Genomic DNA, 25,777 nt, shown 5'->3' on the forward strand with positions numbered 1-25,777 from the left:
AATTTTTCAAGTTTAGAAAGACAAGTAGGAACTGAATGCACCTTTACAGCATCATGGCAATGCTTCAGGATGAATATACATCAAAGCTGGTCGAGGATATTCAATTCTGGATCCTTTGCTTTCTCAGGATTTGTGAGGTTTGTATTTAAAACCAATTTGTCTTCTTTCTTGGGATGCTCTGGAAATATAAACACAGAGACTGTGGTTAGTTCCCTATGAGACTTAAGAGAAAAAACAAATAAAACCTTAGGTTTGCACTGAATTTAACATGGATTTAAAGTTGGGAATTTTTTAGGTGTTTTATAAATGTATTCTTGCATTTTTTGGTGATTTTTAGGGGAATAATGTAGTAAAAATTTATTGCAGGTTATTTTATAGTGTTTGTGATACATTTTGTATTAATATTGAGATTGCTATGAGTTAAAACAAGTTATTTATTGTTTTTAGGAGGTATTTGAGGGAGGTAACGGACCAAGGTAAGGTTCTCAAAGAAGTGCGGAGCTGGAGTCAGAGTCTGGGTCAGGGGGGATGCAGGAGTCTTGGGAGCAGGATTGCTGGGCTCTGCGGTACTCCTGGAACTCCTGTCTCAGGGCATTGAAGCGGGCCTCACTGAGGGAACGACTGTACCGGTGCTGAGGAGGCTGGGATACTAAGGGAGGGCTGATGGAGTACAGGCCTGGGAGGAGAGGAAAGGAGCAGGAGGAGGATGAGGAAGATAAATTGAGGAGGATGGGTGAGGTTAAATTGGTTCAGTTCAAGGGAAACTTAATTTGGCATTACATTTGGTGTGGGGAATGATCAAACATGCTCAAAGAGTTTGAAGTTCTTACGTTTACTCTGGAAGTCCTGGAGGCCAGTAGTGGAGCGGGGGCGATCTTGCCTGAACTCCCTGCCTCGCCCAAAGCCTGCATGGGTCCGCTCCATCTTCATGGCCTCCAGGATGTTGGGATCCACAGAGCATTCCACAGCATCCCATTCGTAACTCTCATCTACTGAGGTATTCTTCTAGACACACACATATGCAACAATACACAGTGAGACGTACAAAATGACAGTGATAGAAATGTGTACAAAACAAAATAAGAAATTGGTAATTGTTCTAGCTGTCTTTGCTGAGGTCTTGCCTCATGCATTTGTGTGTCAGCTTCACCTTTTGGACCTCTGTTCTCTCACGTCTTTGTCTGCCCTGTGCATCTCACTCTCCTTGGTGGTCTCTGGTGAGCTGAGTAAGGTTGGGGTGATAGAGAGAGACTGGCGTAGATGCCCATGTCCATATGGTCCCACACTACCCCTTCCACTGCTCTGGCTGGCGTAACTGGCTCTGCCCCCATCACCTCTTATATCCCGGCCTTCTGTCTCTGTGAAGCCCCTAACTGCACCCATCCCTTTGTCCACCTGTCTCAGAAAGTCTTGCTCTCGTTGGGAAGGATGTATGATATGGTGAGGGCCAGCTGTAACCTCTGGGTAGGAAAGGCCTTGGCGGACCCATTCTGGGTTCTGCAGGATGCATGTAGTCCACCCTGGCCACTGGTCTGGTAGGGCCAAAATGTCGAGAGGGGTTTTGTGGGACATACTTATGCTGAACTGAACTGAGTGTTTCCTGATAAGACCGAGGCCACCTAGAGGAATCTGGAAAAACTGTTCCCTGTCGACGTGGATCTGATTCCCTCCTGGAAGTAAGGGATGATTCTATGTGTTGTGGTGGATCTGGGACTGAGGGACCAGGTGTGTGATAGGGGGGTTGCATGTCAGCTCTTTCAATATGCTGACGTCTCTCTAGACTATAGTTCTTAGGAGGCTGAAAGGGCACTGTCCCTCGCCATGATGGGCCAGACATGGGATAGCAACGTGCAGGAGTACGAACCAAACTGTATGATTTGAGCCTTATATCTGGATGGGGAAATTCATCTCTGTAGCAGGTCTCAGAGATATAAGCTCTTGGATTTTCAAAATGTTCCCATCTAGAACCTAAACTAATGGACTTTTTTAGGAAAGGACGTGGTTGCCCGACTTCAGAGAGGGTCCTACAGGGACCGATGCTGACTGATTTCTTCATGAAAGGCACTGGAGCCTGATAGATCCTTGAGGATGTCATGTTTGTCCTTTCACCCGGAGTCTGAGGTCTTTGAAATAGTTCAGATATAGAGTCTGGACATTTGGAAACTATTGCTGCTATGCTTTTAGCTGTGTTAATTAATGTCTGTGTTGGGTTACGCTGATTAGATTCTTGTTTTTGAGACCCTGAACTCTGAGAAAGCAAAGGCTGAGAACTCTTTTCCTTTAGTTTAGATGGTGATAAACCTTTATTGCTTGTGTCTGAGGTACCTGATTTATCTCTTGCCTCTAATTGTGAACATGGTTCAGAAACTTGAATGCTTCTAGGTTGATCATGTTCTACAGGAATGTTTAGGGTGCTGTGGTCATGAACAGCCCCATTGTGCGGACTAATATTGGTCTCAGAGTGTTCCTGACCATGTTTTTCCCAACTTTTGGGTACAACATCAGGCTCATCTCTTAACAGTGTCCCAGTTTCTGCTTTGACTGTGGGTTCAGCAGATTCCGAAGAATCAGTTACTTCTACAGGATCATCTACACTCATTTCAATGAAACCAGGAAGACTCAGGTATTCCAGGATAGTGCTTGTCTGCAGTGGAGACATCCGGGCTGGTTGAGGAGCAAGCTTAAATTTAATTGATTCTGACATTCTTGAGAAATTTGACTGATCACTTTCTGCCTCATTTTCCAACAGGGTCAGAGGAGATATCCGACTGGGGCTTTCACTGAAGGCACATTTGTCACTCTTTCTGGATCGAGCCCTGATTCCCTCTTTCTCTTGCTCGCTGTAAGGCATGGAACTGGAATCATCACTTACTATGACTTTTCCCTTTGCTCTTACTTTCTGATGATCATAGGGCAATGTAGAGCAGCCTGATGGATTACGACTCAGTCTGTCTTTTTGAACAGCCCTTACTTCCTCCATGTCTGTAACACTTTGAATCCTGGGATTAAAGTAATGTAGGTTAGGACCAGTATCTCTATCTTCTCCAGCCACCACATGGTGCAGCTCAGATGGTGGAGGACTAAAGCGAGCAGGGGTTGTTGATCTAAATGCCAGAGCCTCTTTTTTAATTTTTCTTTCTTGCAACCATCCTTCCCCAACTAAAGTACTGTTGGTCAGCTCCTCCTCCTCTTCCAGGTGACTCTGTGGGTGTCTAGCTCGTGCCCCACTGAGGTTGGTTCTACTGTGAGAGGGTATATCCCTGGTAGGAGAGAAAAGTGAGAGAGAGGTATATTGTGTGGCTGGTGAATGAGAAACATTTGGTGCAATTGAATCTTCTACATTGGCAATGCCTTGTTGATGTGTATGAGGGTAGAGTGTGTGAGGTGTGTTCCCTTCAGACAGGCTCTGCACAGGCACCTGGCTGGTGGGGGACGTCACAGGGCTTATGTCCCACTGAATGTACGTGGAAGATAAAGAGGGAAGTCTCTCCATGGGACTGCTGGTGTTGCCGAAATAGCAGCCCCTTCTATAGTCCGAAACACGCTTGGCCAGGCTGCTGGGTCGGGATTTTTGCCGTAAATGGATGTCTTGGGGTTTCCAAATAGGGTCTTCAGATTCAACATCTGTCCATTTTCTTAAGGGACTTGCAGACTTGGCCCGCCTCTGTTCTTGGTCATGTGCCTGTGCCCTTCTGCTGGACGTGTAGTGTTCTAACTGCCTCTCCATTTGCTCACGTTCCTTCACTAGCTTTAAACATTTGCCTAAGTTGTCCCGCTCTCTATCACCATCCAGTTGAGTTATCATAGTGCTGGGCTCTGTCAGCTGGCTGTCTCCACTGATGGGCTGGTAATGTGCTTGATGGGGCAGCCTCTCTCTCTCTAAAGCTTTGGCTCTCCTGGTTAAGCTTGGAAAGATGTCATCCCTACGACTGGCACTCCGGTATTTTTTTAGTGAGTCACTTGCTCTTTTTTCACTGCAGTCAGAATAAAAGCTTGCCCTCTCCAACAATGCCTCAGAGCAACCCTGCTCATCATCAGAGTAGAAACAGCCGTGACGGGAGAAGTTTCTGGCCATTGCCTTCACCCTTCCAGGTGAGTGAGGAGGTCTTTCTGGATCCGGAGAGTCCACTGTCAATGCTGAGGGCAACTTTCTCTGTCTATCCCTCTTTGAACTTGCAGGATTTGGTTGGTTGGGCTCTTTAAATGATCCATTGTTACTCCCTCCACAACTGCCTCTATCAGGGGATTGTGGGAGCTCCTTTTTGAGTTTTTTTTTGATGTGGGTTGGTGTGGAGTTTTCTATGTCTGGTTGGATAACGAAGCGCCCATCAGGACTTCTTGATATGGATTCAATAGCAGATGTGGGTGATGGAGATCCCCCAAAGTGGCTCTCGAACTGGGTGTAGTGTGGAGGTGGAGAGGATGAGGACAGAAGCTGCTTTCTCTGATCCTGGTACTCACTGCGGCTGCCTTTATCAAAAGAGGAACGGTCTGAACGATCGGAAGAGGATGAGTTGGGGAAGAAGTTTAAGGGAGGGCATAGCTTTAACTTCAGCACACTGTTGGGACTGTCAGAAGGTGAGTGAGCTCTGAGGAGAAAAAAAACACAAGAGAACATTTAGGGAAGGAAGAGAGGAAGACTTCATTCTTTTCATGTTGCCGTTTCAAAAGCCAATTGTAGTATAGTGACAAAGATGGAGAAGCGTAGGAATGATACATGCATTTCAAAGATGGACACTTACTGTGGAGACGAACTCTTCTGGATGGCAGAGGGGATATCTGAAATGGTGGGGAGGGTGTAAAGTTCATATCATGCCACAGATAATGAGTCATAAGATGAAGTGACAAAAAACAAAAGCAGCCTCAACGGAAACAGAGATGCAATGGATAACAACACCACTGAATAACAGGCTAAACATAAAGAGAGATTCAATGGATAGAGAGATGCAATAGGTATGAGAACAAATGATGTATTTGAAGTAATTGATGTATTAGTATCTTTGCTTACTGTACATAAACATTTGTTTAATTACACAACCCATGAATCTGAATGCTGCAGCTCCAAATAACTTTGAGCATGCAAAAAGCTTCAAAATGTGTAATCATTTTCAATACCATAACAATGACCCTATAAACTTTAACACTGCTTTTACCATCTCTCTTTTTCCTTCGCCGTTGTCTTCTTCTACTGTTCATAACACAAGCTGTCACCAGAGAGAGGATTATGGCAACAAACAGGAAACACACGCCCCCAATCACACCAGCCAGAAGGGGCTCAGGAACAAAGGCCAGGAGACTGGGTGCTGCTGGATACATCTCCATGCCTAAGGTCGCATTACATGTTATCAATTAATAATACAATAAATCAATAAGAATGAATCACTTCTACCAAAATGACACTTCTGACTTCTTGAACTTTCAATTTCTCATTAAACCATACTAAAATTCAAAAATATTAATTAAAATTTATTATTTAATAATACAAGAAAAGCCTGAGATATGTCAATATTAAGTCAAAATACACATTTCTGTGTCAGCCTCACCTTCAGTGGAGATGACAACTGAGTCACTGGGCACACTGACCTGTTTGTCTCTACAAGACAAAAGGCGCAGCTCATAGTTTGAGTCCTGTGGAAACACACAAAGAGTAAATCACCCATCAAGTGAATACGAATGGCAAAGAATAGGTTCATTCAACATCAAGCTGCAATATTCTCAATATTTCACACATTTTACCTTTGCAAGTCCCTGTACAATCAATTCAGTCACATTGACAGCAATCTCTCTGTCTATAGTGACCCACTCCCCCTTTCCCCGTTTTGCTTGAAGTACAAATGAAGTTAATGGTGGAGACTCTTCTAGAGGTGGCACCCATTGCAGCAACACACCCAGTGATGTACGATTGGCTGACAGCAAGGTGGGAGGGGACATCACTGCAATGGTGGTTACCATAGTGGGAGCTTCTGTTGGAGGTGCTGCGATGTAAAATGTTGGATAAAAACAAGGATTTAGGTGAGCATACTTTAATATATTTGTTGAAAGGTTTAGAATAACCTTAAAGCCCACCAGGGAATGTTTTGAATCAAATAAGAATACAGATCTGAAAAGGAACTACAGATAGTCTAATCTTTATCATGTATAACAGATTTCCTAAAAGTCTGGCCTGGAGGGCCATTGTCATGATGATTTTATGGAGGGCTATTGTTGTGAAGAGTTTAGAAAGATATTCAATGTATTTAGAATTACTACAAAATTAAATGTAGGTGAGTTTGATCTGGGTTTGTGCTAAAGACGGCAGTGGCCCTCATGGGGTGGATCTGAGGAACCTGATGCATAAGATACATGTCTGCATGTGTAGAGCTAATGGATGAACTCATAAAGTGCATAGTTTGAAAAAATGCTGACCCAGTGTCCTGATGGTGACAATCTCACTGAAGGGGCCAGAGCCCAACTTGTTTTGAGAAAGAACACTGAACTGGTAACTAGTGACAGCTTGAAGACCCGTTACCAGCAGGGAGGTTTTGGATGTTGGCACAGGGATTGATGCCCATTCATGCTTGCCTCTCACAGTGGGCTTTACCCTGATAAGGAGAGAGATCAAATATTAACATGAGTCAGTTCCATCAATAATGTAAAAAGATTGGTATCACATTAAGACTGGTATATACATTTTTAGTAATGTACTGGGGAACTAGTACTCATGACGTCTTTAGTACAACGTACAATACAATTAATCTAATGCTGCTGATGCATTCAATTTTAAGTGACTCACCAAACAGTAAATTTCTGTGTGTATCCTCCATCAAAGCCCGGCTCCCAGGACACATTGGCCTGAGTAATCCCTGGATCCACAGACAAGGAGGTAACAGCATGGGGACTTGTGCCTAAAGAAGACAGAGCAGATAATATATTTAATTTCGGTCTCGTTTGTTTTTCTTTATGTAAATGAGGGTTATTTTTATTTTTATTAACGGGCATCTATTCCCTGTTCCTCTCACCTAGCACTAAAATTGTTGTTGAAGCACTGACGGTGGCCACACGGTTGGAGGCAAGACACTCCCATGCCCCCTGATGGTCTTTACTGAGTGGACGCAGGACCAGAGAGCCATTGGATAAGACTGTAAATGGAGAGCGAGGGGCAGGACCAACCTAGAGTGGATGATAAAGAATCAAAAAGAGACTAGCATCAGTGCTTGTAAATACATACAGTATGTGCCTTTTTCTTCTTTAGCTGATATACACACTTTTAATACATCACTGAGCTGAAACAAACTGAACTTTTTTAAACCTTACCTTATTCCATGTGATGTTAGGGGTGGGATCTCCCTGAGACTGACAGGGTATCACCAGCTCCCTGCCTACTTCTTGTAGGTACTCGGCACGAGGTGAGACGCGGAATGAAGGGGGGTCCTGTGCACATCACCAGATTGCAAACAAGAGAAATGGTGTCAACAATCAGTGCCAGGGCAGTCATTAATAATGCATTTCAATATGTGGTGACATTTATGAGTAAACTGGAACTACATAATCATATGTCAAAGTATTTTCTATCCTAGACATATGGTGTTCACCTTAAGGATAACTTTGGTAGGTTCTGATTGGCCCATGGTCCCGTAACTGTTATAGGCTGTACAGGTGTACATGCCCACTGCATCATCATTGGCTGCGGTTATGAACACTGAGCCCTCAGAGTTGACCATCCATCCTGGATACTGACCAATCAAGAAGAAGAGTATTAAATGTTGTCATATGGGTCATAATGAAATAAGATGTTTGATGATAGAAACATTCACAATGTACCTGCTCCAGGTCCAAGGATGCTCCATTTTTGGTCCAATTAACATACAGCACAGGGGGCTCGGCTTGAACTGGGCATATGATCTTTCCCCCCATTCCCATTGGCAGATAAGTCTCACGGGGCATTCTTACTACTCGTGCTGGATCTTTAAGAGAATCAGGCTTTTAATCATTTGTATTGTTGATTAGTTCGATTTTTTATTCTTTTGTTGTTTTTTTTTAGCTTTTTTTGATGAAGGATTTTTTTATTTTTTAATATAAAGACTCCAGAACCAATAAATTGCAAAGCACTCACGTTTAACTTTGAGGTAGGCAGAAGCAGAGGGCGGAGTCATTAGACCATTGGTGGGTGTGCAGGTATAATTCCCAGAGTCCTCAGGGATAAGACCTGAAATGAGGAGGGTCCCATCCACTAGTATTTTCACCCGTGATTTCAGAGTTCTGTAAACACAAATATGCATTCAACTGAGGGGCAAAAATTGCAAAAATACCAGTTAATTCACTGGACACTGCGGTTGACCAATCAGAATCAAGTATTCCAGTTATACATTTCAAGTTAGTATTCCGGACACTTACTCCATGTGATACACATTTTGTCCTTGTTTCCACCACTCATACGTGAGGTTAGAAGGATATGCTTCTGCTTGGCATTGAAGAATTGCATCCTGGGACATGTTCATGGTGGCGTCCTCAGGGGGAATGATGATAATTGGAGGACCTGGTTGAATGCAAAAGACCATGCATGTGAGACGGAATGTTTTAAAGCATGCATGTAATCAGCTTTGAAGGGCATTCAGATTCGAGGAGGTTGTTTATTTATGGGTGAGATTTAGGTTTAAGTGCCAATATGCATTGTGCTAAAGCACCACCACCAAAAGAGGGCAGTGTTTGTTGGTGAGTCACACTACAGTTTGCCAGAATAGTTAGTTACTCTAAATTCTTATGCTGTGTTCAAGACATTTCAAGATATTTCTTTTTTGCAGACTTCAACCATATACCGCATTCTGTTGCTCAATGTTCAGAAGATGACAGATGAAGATATAAAAAGGCAATGCTAGCATCCACTTTGCAGCAAACATTGTTCTTTATCAACACACAATCATGGAATTTATAATCAATAATGCATTTTATTTTCTTAAAGTGCACATCTATCTCAGCGCACATCACATACACATTTACAGCGAAATGCTCTGATTTAAAGTGACTGTTGCACAGCTGGAAGTTCTGACTTTGAGATCTGGAAGATGCAACAGTTCTCAGTGTGAACCAAGCCAGTTGCAAACCATATGAAGTCAAGATTAAGGTTATTCAATTTGCACACAAATCCAACTCCACCAAAGATGCTTCTCATAGCTAATGCTGCTTAAACGCTTAATACCCTGCAAGCCTATTTCTATTTAGAGTTTCCTCGCCCACGTGGACAAGACATGGTGTTTAACTGACCTTTGACCTGCAGCTGGGTGGTGTGGGTAAGGTTCCCTTCTGAGTTGGATACGTGACACTTGTATATTCCTGTCGTTTCCCTGGTAACCTTGCTTAAAGACAAGGTTTCATTGAGTACCTGTTTGGGGAAAATTAATGTTTAGGTGGTAAACGAGACGAGGAATGAGGCAAATGTGAACAGCCCAAAGTGACCTCTACACTCAAGTCAGCATGAAACAGGATAAGTAATCGTGCTTCTGTAATCCAATGTATTGTAAAACAGGATAATCGATGTGGGAAAAAATATAGATTTGATTTTATAAATAACTGCACAATAAAAACCTTTTGGAGATAAATAGTTTGAAGGGGAGGGATTCATGAATCATTCACAATAAGACTAAAAACATGTATAAAGAAAGCAAACAGGGTCGATTTTGAATTCATGTTGACCGTCAATGATCTTTATTAATGACCAATTAACTAACAAGCTCAGTGTACCTGAATTGCTTTTTGTTTTTCAGCATCACTTCCATCTTTTCTCCAGATGATGGTGGGTTTGGGGTTTCCATGAGCATCACAGCGGAGGGTGAGAGATTCACCCAACATGACCTCCAGAAAGGGGGGAGGAGTCTTTATGAATATCGGAGGAGCTAAAACAGACATAAAAACAATCAAATCCATGTTCATCAAAAAAAAAAAAAAAAGAAAAAAAAAAAGAAAAAATAAAAAAAGAAAAAGAAAAAGAAAAGCATAGCAAAATAAAATGAAATAAAATAAAATAATAAATAAATAATATAAAATAAATGTGATATATATATTTTTTAAATAAACTAAAAACAATACAGAAATAAATACATACATAAATAAAATAAAATAATTAAACTAAATATTATAAAAAAATAAGTAAATAAAAAAATACATAATATAAAAAAAATAAGCAATATTAAAAACAAATCAAAAACAAATAATTAATCAATAAATAAGGTGTAATCTGGCAGACAATTCTAATATCAGACTGATAAGAACCAAATACCAGTATAAAATAAAATGCAGCACTTAAGGATCTAAAATCATTGTGTAACACTGAGTACAGCATGTGTTCTTTAACTTTCTCAAAGCGTAATATGCTATTAAGTGATAATTTGCAAGTGATGAAAAATCTCTAAACATAACAACAACAAAAAAAACATCATGCCCCCATTACAGTGTCAACAGTTTTCCAGCACACTCATAAACAACAACAGCTTTCAAAACCGCTGTAAGCTGACACTGTGCATATAATGGGCGAAAGCAGGCCGCTCTGGAGAGATCTGGACTGCGAGCGTGAGTTTCTGTCCTCTGTATTCCTTCTGATCGCTCACACATGCTACAGAAACACGATCAGATGCTAAAAGTCAGTCTGGAGAGAGGCTGATTCTTAAAGCCTACTGCATGAGTTCTGCGGATATCAGAACAAAACATCATCTGCATCAAACACTGACGTAAGTGTCACGAAAAATGAGACAGGATTATGCAGTTCTCGCTTATTCACTGCAACAAAGCTTTCATACGAGCTCCAGATGCTGCTTTAATCAGAAGTTTAATCCTGTTTGTACGAGTAACACAATGCATTATGATGCCGTTAGCATGAAAATGAAACATAAGACCACCACCATCATAAAATATACATTCTCTTAAACAAATGCATGTTCCCTTTCTATGGAACCTAATTGTCACAAGATTATTTTTTAAGATTAAGTAACACAACTGACATACAACATATGGTTTGAGTGCATTTCTAATTATGTGTGAGCAAGGTTGATCTTAAAGCATTAACATGATATCAGTGTTTAAAATCTACTATTATAGATTGTAATATTTTGAATTAGGTTTTATTTGTATATTTTCTGCTTTCATGTTAATTTTAGTTAGTTTTAGAAATTGTGTTATGCGTTTTGGATTTTTTTTTGTTGTTGTTTAAATTGTTTTTTATCCATTTTTACTTCAGTTTTAGTTATTTTAGTACATCAAATTAAACAAAATGAAAATGAGAAATATTGCCATGGAAACTAGCAGAAATAAAATAAGTAATTTTTTTTAATATGTTATTTCAGGTAACATTTATTTTATTTCAAGTAACATTTTTATGGTTGAAGTTTTAGTTCTAGTTTTAGCTAACTATAATTAATCTGTATGCTGTAAAATATTTGTATATCACAGTACAATTAATGTTGCAGGAAATTTAACAAAAAATGGTTTATATAGTAAATAATCATTTGGAATTCCCAATTTAGCATAATACAGGGAGTTAAAATTATAATTAGAACTTGATGGACACACACACAAAAAAAAGAATTGGCATTTAGTGTAAAAGCATGTTATGAAACACTTGACTGAAAGCAGTAAAATGTTAAGAAACTAATAGTTTTGACATGCAAAGCCATTATAATGAATATTTAAAAATGTGAAAGGTTATAAAACTAATAGTTTTTTCTTGTAACACCTGAGATGGACAGAAAGTTCCAGGTGCCGTTCTGAAACTCATCTGTGGTTCTATCCAGCAGGAGAATGCGACACTCAAACCAGCCCTCATCCTCCAGAGTCAACTTATCCACCAGAAGAGACGCTCCGTGGCTCAGGGACACACGATCTGCCCCGAAAATCAGAGAGACGAGCAATTATTCTGAAGTACTTTGAGAAATGAGATAAAGAATAAGAAAGCACACAAAACTGCAGCTCAAACATTAGAGCAAACACTAGCACCTCATGGGTTTTGATTCCCAGGGAATGTGTGAACTTAATAAAAATGTGTACCTTAAATGCATTGTATGTTTTGTTTTTGGCATAAAAGCATCTGCCAAATGCATGAAACATAAATATAAAACTGCAGCCCAATACAAAAAGCACATGCATACCTGAAACCACCAATGCAAATCCAAATGAGATTATTACAGCCCTGTTACTTCACAAGCCAATGAAGAATTTAATGTATTATCCCTGAAATTAATACAGATGAGTGTCTGGAATTGAAAGTTATTTAGAACCCAGTACATCACTGAAAAGAGAACATTGTTATGGCCTCAAAAAAAATCACTACTTTTTTGTCCACCAAGTAAAAATGGTATGCTTGATCACTATTTTACATAAAGTACCAGTAATATTCATGCAACATAATTAATTAATGCAATGCACAACTCATAGAGACAAAGAAAATATCAGCTCCACGCAAATCTGTACATCTCATGGTCAGCTGTTTTCCTCATATCCACAGATTTAAAACAAAAACAATCCCACAAACCAAAGCACACACACACAAGAATCAGTTTCACAGCACTAGAAACATTTTAAACTAATAAACTAAGAAACTCTTTGAAATATGATATGCGTGTTGTCTGGTTACTGGAGTCTGGTTTTTCAACCTCGACCTCTGCCTCTACTTTCATTCTGCTCTTTTTTCTGAATTCCAGGGTTGTAAATGATGACACACTGATAACGCAGTGGATGCTGGCTGTGAGTGTGTTTCCGCTTTGCTGGAAGCAGTTGTTGAAGTTTGAAAGTAAGCCAAGATCCCTGTGTAGAGTATGAAAATCATACAGTGACAATTTAATGCAAAATCATATAATACAATCACACCTGGAGTCTGACATCCCGCTGAACTCTCCAGTGATGTCTGCAGGTGTGTCAACCTCCAGACTTCAGTCAAGCATCACAACCCCTAAAATAACTCCTGAACTTCAGTGTGTGAACCATTTGTGCTCATAACATGAATGATTCCACAAAATCCTTTAGACTGAATAAAACTCTGGTTAATATCCTGTTGCTCCGTCAACAACAATCCACTCTTTGGACAGTAAGAATCATCCAATTCTGATATAACTATGGACTGAAGAAATGAAGGCCTGTCCTAACATATCCTATCCTTTATCTTTTATCAGACGTGCTGCATTATTCTTTGCTTGGCAGGCCTATTCATCACATCTAGAGTGCCTTTAGGAGAGAAAACTCACAAATTAGATTTATTTTAATATCTCAGTTGTTTCCAGACAATACTGGGATTCAACAGCCAAAGTCTGCAATTAAAAAATCAGAGATCTAATTATGAACTCAAACTATTCGGTAACACTTTATAATAACTGCACACTATTGATCATTAATTAAGCATTAGTAAACAGATAATTCATAATTTATAAAGCATTAATAGACATAAATAAGCAGTTTATAAATACAGATATAAATGCTTTATTCTTGATTTAAAAGCATATCTATAATGTGTTTAATAATTGTATTATCATACTTTATTCATGATCAATTTATCATTTCTCAATAAAGTATAGCATTAATTACAAACCAGTTATTTAGGAGTTGCCAGTGATTCATAAGGTCACAAGAAATTGTAAGTAAATGTAGTAAATTCAGGTAGTTATAAAGCATTTAGTAATGGTCAGTTAACTATTTATGTGAGCTCATCTAAAGTGAGGACTAGTTATGCCTTGTAAAGCATTTATAAAGGATATTTAAAGGCTCAGTTATCTTCTAAACAGAAAAAGTAAACAAACACAACACAGTGATACAGAACATAGAAATATTAACAGCCTTTAAATCTCATTTGTAAAAGCTTTATAAGGCATAAATAGTCCTCACTTTAGATGAGCTCACAAAAATAGTTAACTAACAACTACATATGTTTTATAACTACCTGAATTAACCCTGAATTACAGTAGAAATACATGTTAATAAACCATTTATTAACACTCTAAGTAACTATAACTATATGTCTGAATAATAAGATGTATGACTGCACATTTAAATAGTTTATTAATCATTTACTTACAATTTCTAAGTGATCTTATGAACCACTGACAACTCCTTAATAACTGGTGTGTAAATAATGCTATACTTCATTTAGAAATGATAAATTGATCATTAATAAAGTATGAAAAAACAATTATTAAATACATTATATATATGCTTTTAAATCAAGTATAAAACATTTATATCTGTATTTATAAACTGCTTATTAATGTCTATTAATGCTTTATAAATGATGAATTAACTGTTTTCTAATGCTTAACTAATGATAAATAGCGTGCAGTTATTATAAAGTGTTACCAACTATTCTTATCAAATGATCTGAGCTGCTATCCACATTCACTTTTATAGCTGTAACTAGGATAACTATGTACCTAAAACAAAATAAGTAATCGAATAGACACAGACTAAATAAAAAAACACAAATAAAATTAATTTTAGGAGAAACATCTGAGACAAAGAAGTCTCTTCTGCTCACCAAATCTGTATTTACTTAATCAAAAATACAAAATAAGCAGTGAAATATATTACAATTTAAAATAACTGTTTTCCATTTAAATATATTTACATTAAAATAAAGAAAAAGTGTTGAAATGTTTTTTTAATTTTTTATTATTGTTTTTTGCTGCTCAAGAAAAAAAAATCTTATTTATCAAAGTTGAAAACAGCCGTGCTGCTTAATATTTCTGTGTAAACTTTTATTTGTTATTTTTTAAGTTTCTTATTGTCACTTATGCTGCATTTATTTGATTAAAAATCCAAAAAATATAAGTAACAGTGAATTATTACAATTTAAAATGAATGCTTTGTGTTTGAATGATCTGTGACGTAAAGCTGAATTGTCAGCATCATTACTCCAGTCTTCAGTGTCACATGATCTTCAGAAATCATGAAAATATGCTGATTTGCTGCTCAAGAAACATTTCTGATTATCATCAATGTTGAAAACAGTTGTGCTGCTTCATATTTTGGTTTGTTCCTGGGGATTTTTGATGAACAGACCGTTCAAAAGAACAGAATTTATTTGAAATAGAAATCTTTCGTAACATTATAAATGTCTTTACAGTCACTTTTGATCTATTTAATACATCATTGCTGAATAAAAGTGTACATTTCTTTTGAACAGTAGTGTAACTGTGACTCATTAAGTCCAAAAAGAGCAACCTCTGAGCAACAACAAAAAAGCAATCCTGACTGCTAAACATAGGCTCATTTCCTCAGCAGGTGACGGCTCCATTGAACAGGAACCGAATAATAATCAATCAAGCAAAATTCACAGCCTGAGGGGTTATTTGTCAAACCCCCCACACAATATAAATGAATAACTACGAGTAACAATTAAGCCCAGTCTAATCTCAGAGCTGCTGCTGTGGAAGTGATCTTGCATAGATAATAATTGTCTGATCTCATCCTTCAGAAGTGTCCCTTTTTTGTTTTTTTACAGAGCGGCAGCCGGTGTGTGTTTACTGTCATTAAAAGGTTCCTCTGATCTAGGGTCAGAGGGGGAGGGTGCTTATTAAAGCAGGAGAGAGGCTAAAACAGGCCAGGTGTGGTGGATCTTCCACAAATACATGCTGCTGTCTCTCCCCTTCCTATTCTGGAAATGTCTGGTTTCTTTGGCTGATGCTTTAGGGCAGAGTAAAGCACCAAATGGACATGCATACAGTTAATTTGACACTGAACAAATTTATATGCACACACACGCAGGAAAGCACACACACTGATTGTGTGGTTATCAACACTCGTGGTTATTGGACACTGAATTCTTTCCCGCCACGGAATGTTTGTCCATCAATGAGAACAGAATGGAACTGCCCCCCCACCCCCTTTAAGTCTCTCAGGTTTCCATAGCGATGGAACCTTGTGGTGGGAGTTTGGATTTGAATTCAGTTGCTGTAGAAACCCAATGGGGCAAAAACACAGGGAGGGAGGGGCAGGTCACGCGGAAACGTTTGTGCTGGTGATTTTGAAAAATTACACGTGGGGAAAAAATAAAAGCGTGTTTTGATTTAAGTGGATGAAAGGGAGAGAGAGAGAGAGAGAAAAAAAAGTGTGTTTTTATTTGAAGTGAGACAATGACTTTGAGTGACAGATGCGGGTCTGTTTGGGTTTAAATGTTCAATTCTGCGTTGCTTTGTACCCACAGGCCTTTAAAAATACAAAACATGTGACTGAAATAATAAGTGCACAACATCTAATGCAATTAGACTCACTTTCATGATGTCATCTCTTGCTTATTTTGACAAATATTAGACATCTCCACAGGAATGAGCTCTTAATGATCCCACAGGGTGAGTTGTTTGTTAGGGTGAGTTGTTTTTGTGTCGCAAGTGCATAACATGAATTCCAAAGAAGGTCCTTCTGGATCAGTGATGAACCCTCAACAGCCAATGTGCGCTCGGTGACCCTTGACCCCCTCCAACCTCCAAACCTCCAATGATTTTCCTCCAGACATGTCCATCATTGCGCACGGGTCAATACTGACATGATGGTCGGTCAGCAGGACCCTGGTGACTAATCAGAGTCTGTGGATTCCAGACACGCAGGGTCCAGGACAATAAGAAAAGCTAAAATAATATTAGCTAAAAACTATAAAGCTAAACATTGCTTTGCACAATTAAAAAAAACATAAAAAGGAAACTAAATAAACTAAATAAAAATAATAAAGTCATTGCAAAAAAAAAAACATTACATTATGTAGTTATAACATAACATTGGGTAAAAACTATAGAGAAACATTTAAATAAAATTAAATATTTCTTGTGTTTTCCTTTTCTTGTACTGCATGATTTTAAATCTTTTTATTGCTCAACATCCAACCAGACCTTTACTCTTTGCTGACAGATCTTAATTTCTGACATCTTGTCCCTCCATGCATTTTTCTTTTCAGAAATTAACTTGTCTATTTTTGCTTTCCTTTCCTGAGATATATTCTCTTTCATAAAAAAAAAAAAAAAAAAATCAACCAATCCATCACAATAATCTGACTGGATGAGCCCATATGCACACACTTTTTTTTTTTGTATGTGTGTATTTTATCACACTGCTGTAAAGATCACAATAATGCATGGCCTTGACTGGCGTACTGCTTTGTTCAAATGTTTTCCCACCGCTCTCTAATCACACGTTACTGAGTCTAGCTGATGTTCATTGGAGGGTAATACGCAGCTCATATGAGCAGCAGTCAGGTTTTCTGCTGGTGGGTGGTACGTGAGCCGGCCAAAAGATCTTCTCCACGTGGTTCTGGGATTCTGACATTGGCTTTTCAAAAACCCCTGGTCCTGAACTCCCTCGGCATACAGCACTGAAACTCCTCCTCACTTCACTCCAGGGTACTGTGGGCCATGTTTCATCTCCTTTGAAAACTTTTGGATGAGTCATTTTTCAATGACGAGAGAGAATGTGCTGGTATGAACATTAAGTGCCTCCGAGGATAAAACACTGGCCACCCCACTGAACTAATCCAACCAAGATTTTTTGTTTAAATTAGAATAATAATTCAATGTCTACACGTACTATCAGAACACTTTACTACAAAAATTCAAGAGCAACAAGCATGTGTTGTGTTTAGAATTCTCTCTTAAACCCTATCAAATAAAATTTTTCTTTTACCTTTTAAATTGTTTTTCTTCATTTAAATGGTAAACCGTTCTGTTAAATGTCATGTGACTAATGAGCTACAGGAAAATAACAAAGATAACACTGGTTGGCTGATTTAAACTACAAGAACAAACACAGGTCCAAATCCTTTGCTAGTAAGGAACAATAATAATAAAAAAATACATGAATATAAATACAAATAAATATATATAATCATTATGTAAATCGGTGTAATTTTAGTTTCACTAAGATGCAACTATAGTTTTAAGTAATATTTTGAATTAGTCTTTCTGTTTTCAATTTTAATTTAAGTTTTAGCAATTTTGTTGCACTTTTGTAATTTTTATTAGTTTTTTTAATTTCTATACAGTTTTCATTAATTTTTATTTCAGTTTTAGTTATTAACTAAACTAAATGAAACTGAGAAATGTTACCAACTAGCTTAAATGTTTGTTTTTTTTCAAGTTAAAGTTGATTTTATTTCAAGTAACAAAAAATGTTTTAGTTTTAGTTACCGATAATAACATTTTTTAATTACTAGTTTTATTATGATTTTTTATATTATTAATATAAATTAATGTTATTTAAAAATATTTAAAATTAAAATACCAAATTTAAATGAGCTAATCAACATCTGAAATAAAACATAAATGACATAAATATTAACATTTTAAATATTACCAATATATTTAAATGATAAAATAATTTAACATTAATATATTTAAATTAACAATTCAATATTTAAAATATAAATAGTATAAATATTAACATTTTAAATATTACATCATAATTAAATAAAAAAAATAAAATAAAAATAAATATTAACATATTTAAATACAAAAATTAAATGATAATAAAAAAAATAAATAAACAATTAAGAAAATAAAAGCATTGGCAAAACATTACATTGTGTAGTTACAACATAATATTAGATAAAAACTATAATATATATATAAATAAAATAATAAAATAAATAAAATAGAAAATAAAAAATAAAATAGATAATAATAAAATAAAATAATGAAATAAAATGTATAAAAAGCAAATAATATTCTTTGATTTGTGTAGTGTTGAATGTCTGTAAATGGAGAAAGATGCTTTTTGCCTCCAGATTGTAGTTATAACATCTTCCACTAACCTAACCGTGACCTCCTTGGTGTCACCCTAAGATTTTCACTGTCCCCATCTGGCCACCCCATTAAAAATTTCCCCAGGGCGTCACCGCTAGCGAAGCGCTCACTGCGGGTGGCCTCTTCCGCTGTCCGGCTGTGGAAAGCAAACAGGGAGTGTTCAGTTTAGTTTAGCCTATACTCTATCTTTCCCATGTTGTTTTGTTCGCACTGATCTTTTCCATCCCTCGCTGCTAAACCGGAGGGATAACCTCTCTATTGTCCGCGGTCAACGGAAAGCCCTGCGACTGTCGCAGCTGCACCTCTCGCCGTCCCGTTCATGAATACAGCCTGAATGTGTCACGAAATAACACACGGCACCTATGGAGAACCACGGATTGTATTGAGAAAGGCCTTGAACTTGTTTTTCTTTGTGTGAGTTGAAGGATGACAGGGCCCTGCTGCATTATGGGATGTGTTTTGATTTGAATACAATCACACGTCTGGGTTGGGGGGTGAACGGATCTCCTGCCCTATCAGCTTTTTACCCCCTTTTGCCTGAACACCCCCTCTTCAGCTACTATAATCGCTTGAAGCCTCTATGAATAGCTCTTTGTCGTGGGATAGATTACAGTTAACGCTGTCCTTGTTGCTCTCCGTCTGGCAGGCTTTAGTCCTCATCCCACAGATCCGACTGAGGTACAGACACAGGGGCTAATGCTTGAGCCCTGAAGGCACGGATCAATACAGCAACAGAGCAAACGTTTTACTGCCACCAAGTTCAACCAGCTATTGCTAAACGAGCAGCATGGATTATTGGGAAACCCTTTAAATGGCTCTAGATGTCATTTAGTAACATATAATGCTGATCCAGAGCTTTGGAATGTTTTAATGTGCATGTGCTAGTAAATGATTGGCTAGAGAAAAATCCATGTTAAAGTTCAAACAAAAGTGTCTCAGGTGCAAACATCTCAGCTGTGTATTTAACTCTGTTTTCAACTTTTTCTCGCTAAGGCTGCATTTATTTGATTAGCAATACAGTAAATTATAAAAATATTGTGAATAATATTGTGAAATATTATTACAATTAAAAAAAAAGTTTTCAACTGTAATTTATTTTAAAATGCAAATTATTCCAGTGAGTCAAAGCTGAATTTTCAGCATCATTCCTCCAGTCTTCAGTGTCACATGATCCTTCAGAAATCATATATACTGATTTGCTGCTCAGGAAACATTTCTGATTGAAAACAGTTGTGCTGGAAACCATGACACATTTGATAAACAGAATTTATTTGAAATATAAATCTTTTGTAACATTATAAATGTCTTTCCTGTCATTTTTGATCAACTGAATGCATCCTTTGTGAATAAAAGTATTACTTCTTTCAAACACCAGCCCCCAGAATTACTGACCGTAAAATTTTGAATAGTAGTGTACATTATACATGATATTACATGGTTAGAATATTTTAAATGGTATTATGTAATTCAAAAGAATCAAAAGATATTACAAGCAAGCTTTGGCCTAATGGTCAGGAGCAAATAAAATTCATAGCAATTCATTGCATTGTATTCTGTACTTTTAATGCATGATGTCCATCTCCAGTTACCCATTAGTAGTTTCAGGAGTTAAAAGCAGGTATAAAATCTCCCAGTGGAGAAGAAGCCAAGCATGCCGATCCTAATACCACAGACCTGCGGCGTAAAATTGGTCTGATCTGGTTCCTTGATGCCCTAGATTAAACCCACGTCTTTGTTTGAGGCAGCTCTTCTTCTTCTTAGACTCTGGGAACATGATATCTCTAGTTTCTTTGCTCTTTTCTACACCTGTTCAGTCTGAGCAGAAAGACAGGTTTCAGTGCAAACTCAAAGTCTTCCGTCTACATTTTTTTACCATTGTTTCAAGCTACTGTTTAAACACTTGAAGTTACCTAGACTTAAGTTGTGGAATGTAAGAAATGCGAAACCAAAACCAGTGCAAACCAAAGGTCAAGCAAAGGTAACGTGGCTTTGCCTTTGAATAGATGTGGCGATGAAAGAGTTGATCGGTGAATAGCTGGGGGAGGAGATGTGCTGAATGAGGAGACTGCACGTCGTATTTAGATACAGGGAATGAAACTGGTTTTGATTTCTACGAGATTTAGAGTCAGGGATAATTTACTCCAAAATTAAAACAATGAAAATACATAATTTTTTTTGCATGATCAAATTCCCTGTCATGGAAACATTGACTGATTCTTCTCACGTGCCTCGACTAAAGCAGACGGGGATGAGGAAAGTGCTAAAATAAAACAAGGATGGTCTTCCTTTACTCCATGAGTGTTTTGTGGGCAATGTGCCACAGCTGTCAGCATGTTGCCGTCCCAGCCCATCTGAGCCAAACCGAGACCTGATCAAAGTGGTCTAACGACCCAAGAATGCTATTAGCTCTCACGTTAATCTGAAATTCAGCATATATCTTATCCACTGTTTGGAAACTTTAACATGTCTCTTCTTGGCTTGGATTTGGAGTCAGCGGCAATGGATGCGATGTACACAGACACTGACTAAAGTCCAAATAAAAAGTCTGACTGACACGAAAGAGAAGAAATTGTTGAATAAAGTCATTATTTTTGTATTCTTTGTGCACAAATAGTTTTCTCGTAGCTTCATAACATCACGGTTGAGGCACTGATGTCATATGTGGCCCTGGAGCACAAAACCAGTCTTAAGTGTCAATTTTTCGAAATTGAGATTTATACATCATCTGAAAGCTGAATAAAAATTTATTTGGATCTGACAAAAATCTGGAATCTGAGGGTGTAAAAAAATCAAGATCAAGAAAAATCAAGAAAATCGCCTTTAAAGTTGTTCAAATGAAGTTCTTAGCAATGCATATTACTAATCAAAAATTAAGTTTTGATATATTTACGGTAGGAAATTTACCAAATGTCTTCATGGAACATGATCTTTACTTAATATCCTAATGATTTTTGGCATAAAAGAAAAATCGATAATTTTGAGCCATACAATGTTTTTTTGGCTATTGCTACAAATATACCCCAGAGACTTAAGACTGCTTTTGTGCTCCAGGGTCACATATGGACTATTTTAACGATGTCCTTACTACCTTTCCGGGCCTTGAACGTGTCAGTTGCATTGCTGTCTATGCAGGGTCAGAAAGCTCTCAGTATTCATCAAATATCTTAATTTGTGTTCTTAAGATGAACGAAGGTCTTCGGGTTTGGAACGACATGAGGGTGAGTAATTAATGACGGAATTTTCATTTTTGGGTGAACTATCCCTTTAAGGGACTACTGACATGAAATATTTGAAAAACCCTTAAATGTGGCAATATGATGCAAGTTACGTCATACATGTTTTATTCAATGTGTTCCTATTTTTCTGTAATTGTTTGTGAAACTTCTGAGTACAAATTGTTTCTATACCATTTTTTTTTCAGTGTAGTTCTGATAAAAGCGTGATAGGTTTAATCCATTTTGTAGCAGAGCTATATTTAAAGATGTGAGCAGGTCAGGTTTTATCTTGTCGTTCGTGGTGTGAGGTTAAGCGGTGCAATCTGGGAACGTTACATCCTTCAGTCTTTAATTAGAGAGGGGAAATACATCAGATTCAAAACCGTAAGATGCTTCATCTGTTGCCAGACATAGGAGTAAAATTAAACACAGATGCGGCTTAGAGAGAGAGGAAAGAAGAGGCGATTTCTTCCTTTCGCTGACATTCCTTATTCATTATTGACTATGATTTGTCAGTGTTTGTTTTATCAGGAAGTCTGCTTTTTCCACAATTTCTTCTTTCGCCCAGATCTTTCTTTAACCCGTGACTCTCCACAGAACAAATCTTAACTGATTTTGCATTAGCTTCCTCCGGGGTGCTGATAGACACCGCAGTGTCAGGTCAAGACACAGAGGGGCTCATATGAGAAACACGTGCTCCTCCTGAAACTCACAGCACATCCCATTGTCATTTATTATCTTTTGCATGCTGACACAATGACGGGATAGTAACCCTTATAAATCTATTATTCCCACACCTTCTGTCCATTCTTAAAGCAGTCCTGCTGAAAAACAATTTTCTCTCTTACTGGGTCAAACCCACTGGAGACACGCGGCCCGCTGCAGTTTAACCCCAGTGTTCTTAATCCAGGGTCCCGCTCAATACCCACGACCCCCACGGGCCATAACGTCTGCGCACCCCTCCTCCCCATCCGTCCCCTTTCTATCTGCATTCATTATTGCCTGCACCCCCTTCTCTTTTCTCCCTTTCAGCATCTCTACTAAACACAGACACAAACTCTACATAATTACAGGGTACTTGTTTGGGTGGGTCATTTATGTGGGGATATTCGTTTAAGACACAATGCCCCTCCCCCTTCAATAAATTCCGGAGCACGACCCCTCCTTCAGCTGCACCGGGGCAAACGGCTGTATTTACACCGCCGAGCACCTCTCAGGGAACGAGTAAAGCACCCAAACAGCTTTGAAAGTTGTTTCAAGGAAACTCTTGGTGAATTGCCTGGGAAATCAGCCTTTTGCAGGCTGTGTGTGGGCATCTTTTGGAGAAACAACAACAGGAACTATCAGAGGCTATTGAGTTGATGAAGTCTGTGGTCCCCAGATTCTAAACAAGTGATTGTAAAACACAGGGCTGTGTTTAAAGCACCCTACAGTCTCTTTTAACAATAGCAATAAACCTTTAGACAGCTTTCAGTAACCCAAGCGTTAAAAATCCAGCTGCATCTGAGACGCTGCCTGCAACGTGAAGCTTTTTCAGCAGGTGCCTCTTATATAAAATTATACAATTCAACTAAATCTGAATTTTGTCGTCAATTTTTCAGCCTAATGTCATTCTAAATGAGATCATTTTATGGAGTTTTTTTTTTGTAATTCTTAAATCTCCAAAGTTTTTTTTTTTTTTTTTTTTTTTAATATTTCTTGTTTTGTATTTTTATTTAGTCTTAATAATAAACACCAAAAATAAAATTATACTATTAATAGCAAGATTATTATTATTATTATTGAGTTGATGAAGTCTAAAGAAGTCTAAACAAGACATATTATTATTATTATTGTATTATTATTAATAATAGTAGTAGTAGTCGCACTACTATTTTATTAAATTCATTATTATTACTATTACATAGTCATATTGTCATAATCATACATATTCACAATTTCTTGGCCATTATTATTATAATTATTACAATAATAATTATTATTATTAATAGTACTATGATTAATTGCCCTACAAACAAGCACAGCATACCTGAAACCTTTTTTATTACATTATAATTCATATATTTTATTCGTAAGATAAATTGCTAATTTTTCCCCACAAATCATGCAGTGCTGTTTGACATTAGTGTAATGTAATTATAAACATTACTGTGAGCTCCAAAGACAAAGCACATCAAATTCAATCTCATGAAAGTCTGAAGGCTACATCAGTTCCTCTGTGTCTCCTGCAGGACTGATGGAAAACTGATTTCTGTCTGCGGTGACGCTCACCTCTGTAGTTGGGATGCACTCGTGGGGTGTAGCTGCCGAATTTGATGAGGATAGGGACGTTGTACCCCAGCCGGACCCACTCCACCACATGTAAGGGGAACAGATTGGGAGTGGTGGCCCCTTCTGATGGAGGTGTCAGACTGCAGCCCAGCTCAGCAAAACCCCCGACTCTTCCCCGGACCACCGACTCAGCGCTCAGAGAAAGACCTGAGGAACACAAGCATCCACATGTCAACTGGAAAGAATTGTTGGACTCGTGCTTGTTTGAGATGGAATATTATTCCAGCACGCATTTCCATGCTTCTCCAGATTAAGATGGTCAAGGCAGGTCTATGCTTATTTATGTTGATTAGTGGTAGTTTTATGCTGGTCTAGACTGATTTATTCTGGTTTTTAGATGTATTTATGCAGGTTAGCCCTTGTTGTGCTGTTCCAGACTCATCTATGTTGGTTTAGAGCCAGTTTAGATGGATATATGTGGGTTAGTCCTGGTCTAGATGCTTTTATGCTTGTTAGTAGTGGTTTTGAGCTGCTTCAGACTGATTTATTCTGGTTTAGAGCTGGTCCAGATAAATTTCTGCCGGTTAGTGCTGGTCTAGACTGATTTATGCTGGTTGTTTCAAACAGCTCCACACAGATTATATTAATTTAGAGCTAGTCCAGATGGATGTATGCAGGTTAGTGCTGGGCTGTTTTATGCTAGTTAGTGATGGTTTAGAGTTGTCCAAACAAATTTATTCTGGTTTAGATTTGGTCCAGATGCTGGTTAGTGCTGGTCTTGTTGAGTTGATCAAGATGTATTTATTTTGATTTAGTTTTGTATAAGATGGATTTCTGCTGGTTAGTGCTGATCTAGACTTTTTTCAGCAGGGAGTGCTACACTCATATGACAAGGTACTTATTTTGACAAAGTAATGCAGTTTAGAAGGTAATTCATTTAGTTCTCAAAACAGTCAGCAGAAAAACAATACATCACGAGGAACAAATAACAAACACACAGCATTTGTCATCCGACATGCGATTTCTGTTTGCACACGGTATAAAACACTAATATTTGTCATTGGAGGAAAGTACTTCCTGTACACTGTGTACTTAATGATAAAACCAGCAGTTCTGATGTCCTGGAGAAAGTTACAGAGGTATGATAGGATACATACAGGGACGAGAAAAACAAGACACAAAAGAGAAGCAGGAGGGTGATGTCACAAAAACACACACTAAATGGGGCGAATGCAAATCCAGATTAAGGGGGGCAGGGTGCCAAAGAGATGACATGCATGTAAATGAACATACAGCATGTTAATATGATGGACGCCTCTGTCTGTGACACTTTCTCTCCCAGCAGTCCTCAAAAGGACAGACAAAAGAAGTATTTATGTGACACTTTCTCTCCCGAAAAAAAAAAAAACGGGTTGATATTACATAAAAAAAAAACTATATATATAAAACATACATATATATATATATATATATATATATATATATATATATATATATATATATATATATATATATATATAATTATAATATAATATATAATATATTATATAAATA

General features: G+C 37.8%; 1 protein-coding gene across 1 annotated transcript in view; it reads right to left on the bottom strand.

Moving 5' to 3' along the window:
* Positions 1 to 1,150: 1,150 nt before the first annotated feature.
* LOC109059412 overlaps positions 1,151 to 25,777 on the bottom strand; it is a 37,894-nt gene continuing 13,267 nt past the window's right edge. The window contains exons 3-19 of the mRNA XM_042761646.1: positions 24,224 to 24,430; positions 11,702 to 11,848; positions 9,718 to 9,869; positions 9,241 to 9,358; positions 8,374 to 8,515; positions 8,093 to 8,238; positions 7,801 to 7,943; positions 7,572 to 7,712; positions 7,294 to 7,410; positions 6,999 to 7,149; positions 6,773 to 6,884; positions 6,406 to 6,581; positions 5,737 to 5,975; positions 5,544 to 5,628; positions 5,154 to 5,324; positions 4,743 to 4,779; positions 1,151 to 4,589 (exon numbers count right to left, since the gene is read on the bottom strand). Coding sequence (XP_042617580.1) covers positions 1,370 to 4,589; positions 4,743 to 4,779; positions 5,154 to 5,324; positions 5,544 to 5,628; positions 5,737 to 5,975; positions 6,406 to 6,581; positions 6,773 to 6,884; positions 6,999 to 7,149; positions 7,294 to 7,410; positions 7,572 to 7,712; positions 7,801 to 7,943; positions 8,093 to 8,238; positions 8,374 to 8,515; positions 9,241 to 9,358; positions 9,718 to 9,869; positions 11,702 to 11,848; positions 24,224 to 24,430 — 5,504 coding nt within the window. The 3' untranslated portion in view covers positions 1,151 to 1,369. The remainder of the gene's footprint in view (positions 4,590 to 4,742; positions 4,780 to 5,153; positions 5,325 to 5,543; positions 5,629 to 5,736; positions 5,976 to 6,405; positions 6,582 to 6,772; positions 6,885 to 6,998; positions 7,150 to 7,293; positions 7,411 to 7,571; positions 7,713 to 7,800; positions 7,944 to 8,092; positions 8,239 to 8,373; positions 8,516 to 9,240; positions 9,359 to 9,717; positions 9,870 to 11,701; positions 11,849 to 24,223; positions 24,431 to 25,777) is intronic.

The sequence above is a fragment of the Cyprinus carpio genome, chromosome A8 (genome assembly GCF_018340385.1).
Source record: "Cyprinus carpio isolate SPL01 chromosome A8, ASM1834038v1, whole genome shotgun sequence".
Taxonomy (NCBI): Eukaryota; Metazoa; Chordata; class Actinopteri; order Cypriniformes; family Cyprinidae; genus Cyprinus; species Cyprinus carpio.